Below are 6,026 nucleotides of genomic sequence, written 5' to 3'. Positions count from 1 at the left end.
CACACATCTGTCTGTGTCCTGCATTGTTACACACACATCTGTCAGTGTCCTGCATTGTTACACAGTCCTGCATTGTTACACACACATCTGTGTCCTGCATTGATACACACACATCTGTCTGTGTCCTGCACTGTTACACACACATCTGTCAGTGTCCTGCATTTGTTACACACACACATCAGTTAGTGTCCTGAATTGTTACACACACATCTGTCTGTGTCCTGCATTGATACACACACATCTGTCTGTGTCCTGCACTGTTACACACACATCTGTCAATGTCCTGCATTTGTTACACACACACATCTGTTAGTGTCCTGAATTGTTACACACACATCTGTCAGTCTCCTACATTGCTGCACACATCTGTCATTTTAAGGCACAGCTATCTGCATCAGTTATACAGTTGGTCCTCTATATGGCTCACACACAGCTTACAGTGTATAACGGCTACAGTGTGCGTCAGGAGTTGTACTAACTTGTTCATACGGTGTGCATTGGATGGGTTAAGCAGACAGGGTGGAACCCCAGTGTAACATGAGTCCCTCACACACTCGCTCTGTGTCTGCAGTCAGGAGTAGATGTATGATGGCTGGAGGATATTGCTTGCTGCTTCTGCTTCTTGGGGGAGTTCTGCAAGACATGGGATCTGAAGGTAAATGGTTTGTGAGATGATGGGTACAGGATGGAGGATTCTCTGGGCAGTCAAAACTTGATTGAAAGTTCCCTTTCATTCTGCACAGCGTGCATTGCAGTCTCTACAAGTTGAACTGCTCCTGTTGCAATGCTTCTCTCATGCTGTATATATGATGCACAGCTGCCTCTTTTTTCTGCTATCTATGGCACACTCTGCACCTCACACTGACTATACACATTTCCTCACTCTGGTCCCATCTGTCTGAGTTTCATACATTTACTTCTCTCAATGTGAAATGTACCATCTTTTTGTGCACTCTTTCTGTGCCCAGCTACTCATCACTCCTTTTCTCTATATAACATTCACAGTTGTTGTTGTTATGATCTCTTCCTATGATTATCTGTAATACACAGCTTTCTGATGCCTCCCTGATTTTTATACACTACTATGCACATAAACGACCTCATAGTGATTGGATCCATTCATCACTTACTCTATGAATACAGTAGCTATCTCCCAGTTGGCTCCAACTTATACATAGCTAACGCTTGCTGCCTGTGTTCCCACAGTAGAGAGAGGACTCGTGATTACTACACACTTATTTCTGAATGAATCATTTTACAGTATTGACAGCTATCATTCAGTGTGACCATATTGCTACAATATACTGTTCTCCCTACATGTAGGAATGATCCATGGCATACACAGCGAGCACCTTTCACTCTCTTGTAATAGGGCAGTGTATCAGTCTTGTCCTCCAGCATCCCTGAAAGTTAGCTAGGCATTATTAGCCTGAGCACAAGAACTCAGCAATACCACCAGCCATGATCTTTTCACATGAACACATGGGATTAATCCGTGTCTTGTCATTGATTCTCATATTCAGCAGGTACTTCTTCTTCCACATAATCCATGTCCTATATGGACTACAAGCTGAGCTAACTAATTCATACACCTTGTATTCAAGCGGCTGGGTATGGGTTCCCGGCGGTCGGGATGCCGTCGGTCAGAATACCGACATCGGTATCCTGACAGTCAGAATCCTGACACCTGTAGGTACTACCACTAACCTTAGCCTCTACCCTAACCCTCCCTCCCCGATGCCTAAACCTAACCTCCCCCTCCCCGCACCCTAAACCTAACACTCCCCCTAGTACCTAGCCCTAACCTCCCCGCACCCTAAACCTAACCCTCCCCCTAGTGCCTAGCCCTAACCTCCCCGCACCCTAAACCTAACCCACCCCCTAGTGCGTAGCCCTAACCTCCCCGCACCCCAAATCTAACTCTCCCTCTAGTGCCTAGCCCTAACCTCCCTGCACCCAAAACCTAACCGTCCCCCTAGTGCGTAGCCCTAACCTCTCCGCACCCTAAACCTAACCCTCCCCCTAGTGCCTAGCCCTAACCTCCCCGCACTCTAAACCTAACCCTCACCCCTAGTGCCTAAACCTAACCTCCCCGCACCCTAAACATAACCCTCCCTCTCTTACTGCCCAACCCTCCCACTAGTGCCTAACTCCTAACCCCCGATACTTACCTTCGACATTTAGACCGTCTGCATCCCGCACGCCAGGATGCTGACTACATCCCGTATTTAAGTACCTTTTGGATAATAGAACATTACTTTTTCTTTTCATCATATTTAGCTACTTCAGTGTATTTATCCATATATTATGTATCTATCATGCTCGTTCCCTGTTTTATGATACACTGCCATGATCACTTTGCTCTACATCTACCACTGTTCTGTATAATTTACAACTCTATCTACTGCAGTCCTTTTACTATAAAAGATACCAAGGGGCCTATTCATTAAGTGCTGCTGAAGAATCCATCTCGCTGCGAGTAGCAATGGTGGATACTAAGGGCCCGATTCAGAGATGGACGCAGCGCCGATGTTTACACAGTCGGGAGATTATCGCTAAACTGCACACGCATCTGAGTCGCACTGCGCATGCGTCGTTTTATTACCGTTGATGCTCGCAGTGAGGATTTGTTCACAAAGTGATCCACAGGCAGGGACTGTTTTTGGGCGGCAACGGGGAGGGGGCGTCTGAAACGCATACGTATTGTGACCGTCTATGGGGCGTGTCTGTGTCTGCGACTATGATCCCATATGCTGTCAAAATGGCTCAAGCTTCTCAGTTCCTGTGGCCATTTTGGGTAACAATAGGGTTACTCAGAAGACAGATAATTGACTGATCTGCCACCGCTGCTGCGTCTTTGTATGCAGTCATTTTCATTTGCAAAGCCACCAGTGGGTGTCCCCATACAAATCCCAGCGGCTGCGACATTTGCATATGTATACACAGCCAACGCGTACAAATGTGCAGCTGCAACGGCATTAGCGTCCATCTCTGAATCAGGTCCTTATTCCTTCCTCAGCAAACACGTTATCTGTCATTTATCCAGGGCTGTATTGGGGGCGACTGGGGCGGTCTCCACGGGGCCCCCACACAGGGCCACCCGACCGTGCAATTGCCGAGGACAGGTGCCCTGCGACTTTTTCATTAAGTACTGCTGCTACGGGACCTGTTCCCAGATGAGGGCTGCAGCTGCACTATGTTCTGCATGTCCATGACACTGATGAGGGGACTGGGGATTGGAGTCGCTCTGCGCTGTAGGGAACGACTCATCCACACAGATCCAGTCAACAGCTCAGTGCTAGTCTGGCCTGCTGACACTGGGTGTCTCCCCTGTGTCTCCTCTCAATGGACAACCTCATGCCACCTATAATCAAAACTGCAACTTGGCAGCAGAAGCGGAGTGGAGGTGAGCTGGGACAAGGCATATGTGCTGGGGATCAGTGAGACTGGGGAGATGTGAATAGGGCTGAGGAGATGAGCACTCCATGAGGACTGGCGGTGTGTGCAGAGGGTGAGGAGAAAGGACCCAGGACTGGGGACACATGCAGAGCCTCAGTGGGGACTGGCAGTCTGTGCAGAGGGTGAGCTTGGAGAGCTGAGAGGTGACTGGCAGTATGTGCAGAGGGTGAGCTGGAAGGGCTAAATTGACTGATGGTACAGTATGTGCAGAGAGTGGGTGTTATGAATTCCAGTGAACACTCCTTGTAAGCCATCTAGAACTCAGGCTAACACTAACAACCTCCTGTTGTTCCCTTAATTAATAGCTCACCGATACTTAGGCGGCCACCTGGACTTACTGCTCGGAGTAGTAGCAGCTTACAGGAGTGTCGGTTGGAATCCTGTGATGAGGGAAAGAGTGAATAGGAAGAGTCAATGGTGTTGCTTAGAGAGGTGCGGCAAATGTGCAGATGGTGCGGCTTGTGTGCCGATGGTGCGGCAGATGTGCCAATGGTGCGGCAAAAGCCGATGGTGGAAAGCTGATTATGAGTGCTGTGGCTTTGAGAGCAGATGGTGCGGCAAATGTGCCGATGGTGCAGCAATTGTGCCGATGGAGTGGCTTGTGTGCCGATGGTGCAGCAATAGCCGATGGTAGAAAGTTTGTAGTAGATACTGCGGCTTTGGGAGCCGATGGAGTGGCAAATGTGCCGATGGTGCGGCAATAGCCGATGGTATAAAGTTGGTAGTAGGTGCTGCGGCTTTGCGAGCCGATGGCAGCACGGTTGTATTGGGGCGGCTAGGAAGCTGTAGGACAAGCTGGAGAACCGGGGACAACACGGAAGTTGCTGGTGCGGCTAAGGTGTCAATGCTGCGGCAAAAGCCAATGGTAGAGAGTTGGTAGTAGGTGCTGCGGCTTTGAGAGCCGATGGCAGCACGGTGGTATAGATGCAGCTAGGAAGCTGTAGAAGAAGCTGGAGAGCCAGAGACAGCACGGAAGCTGTTGATGCAGTAAGGTGCCAATGGTGCAGCAAAAGCCGATGGTAGAGAGTTGGTAGTAGGTGCTGTGGCTTTGAGAGCTGATGGCAGCACGGTGGTGTAGGTGCAGCTAGGAAGCCATAGGAGAAGATGGAGAGCCAGAGACAGCACAGAAGCCACTACGGGAAAACCAGAATCTTCACCACGAGGATGAACACAATGCTGACCATGCAGCCGAGCCAAGGGAACCCACAGGAACGCTATAGTTGGCGAGGCGGCAAAAGGCCAGTGTGTACAAATAGGAGGACCATCCAATCACGCAGTGCTAAGGATGGCATGTGACATCCTGAGGCGTGCCGGTCGCCTAGGAACCGAGGGAACCAAAACGACAACATCCAGGGAAGGCGAACTGCTTGAGGAAGACAAGTCGTGACCGCAACTTGTAACAGTGAGCTTAGAGAGGCCTGAGAATATGTGCTAGGGCTCAGTGGTGGCTGGCACAGTCTAGCAAACAGGGGGCACTATGGAACACTGTGTAGCAAACGGGTGGGGCACTGTGGGGCAAGGTAAGGAGCATAGTGGCAGCACGGTGTCAGTTTTATTGGAGGGGCCCCCACAAATTAGTTGCCCCAGGGCCCCCCACAAGCCTTAATCCGGCCCTGCATTTATCTCTTATTTGTTCCTCTCCTTATATTTTTTCACAAATAATTACGTTATTACCAGATACTACTATTTTTTAAATGGATTTTACCTTTCAGATCACAATTCTCCTTTCAAACTGTCCCACATTTTGTTCTAAGGTATAGATCCTTTACAGGCTCCATACAGCCTCAGTTTGGCAACTAAATTGTTAACAACAACCTTCCTGTATATTCTTTCCTTAGTTATTTGTGGCGCTTGTAATTATATACAGTGAACTGTACTTTAGAATAATTTGTATACTAAGCTGTGCCAATTTGACAAAAAGTAAATGCAAGTTCTTTATAAATCAAAGCTTAAGCTACAAATATGCAGAAATCTTCTACCTACTCCTCTCTGTATAAGCTGCAGTAATTCATTCTACTCTCCCTATGTGCCTGATGTAATAGGGTCCGATTTTTGAAATTGTGCGAGTATAGAGCTACACTCGCACATTTTTAGAACTCACCCTATATAATAGGGTGCGAGAACATGTAAAATCGCATGTTTCTCACCCTCCTCCGCAACTCACAATGACAAAACTCGTATCCAGATGTTTTTCCATTGTGAGGATACAACTTGGCCAATGTAATAGAGTGCACGTTTTTAACTCTATTACAGACCTAAATCTCATAAAATAATAGACCCGTGCATGCTTCTGTGTTAAATAAACCTATAAAACAGTAAAAATAAAAAATGACGTGGGGTTCCCCCTCCTAAAAGCAGAACCAGCCCTGGGTTTTCCTGAGCTGGTCCTGATTGTGAAAATACAGGAGGAAAAAAACATAGGGTTCCCCTGTATTTTCCTAAACTAAGACCGGGCTCAGTGAACCAGTCCTGGTTGTGGAAATACAGGGGAAAAAATGAGTAGGGGTCCACTGTATTTTCCACAACCAGCACCCGACTTTTTCTAGGGGGGTGTAATGCCACAGCCG

The 6,026-nt window shown here is 48.0% G+C and overlaps 1 protein-coding gene across 1 annotated transcript in view; it reads left to right on the top strand.

The window, feature by feature from the left end:
- Window positions 1-585: 585 nt before the first annotated feature.
- The window catches only part of CSPG4 (chondroitin sulfate proteoglycan 4), a 149,842-nt gene continuing 144,401 nt past the window's right edge, over window positions 586-6,026 (top strand). The window contains exon 1 of the mRNA XM_088446198.1: window positions 586-655. Coding sequence (XP_088302324.1) covers window positions 586-655 — 70 coding nt within the window. The remainder of the gene's footprint in view (window positions 656-6,026) is intronic.

The sequence above is a fragment of the Taudactylus pleione genome, unplaced genomic scaffold (assembly GCF_031769625.1).
Source record: "Taudactylus pleione unplaced genomic scaffold, aTauple2 ptg000019l, whole genome shotgun sequence".
In the NCBI taxonomy this organism is placed as follows: Eukaryota; Metazoa; Chordata; class Amphibia; order Anura; family Myobatrachidae; genus Taudactylus; species Taudactylus pleione.
Note: the sequence above shows the minus strand (reverse complement) of the source record. Positions and strands in the feature narration are given on the sequence as shown.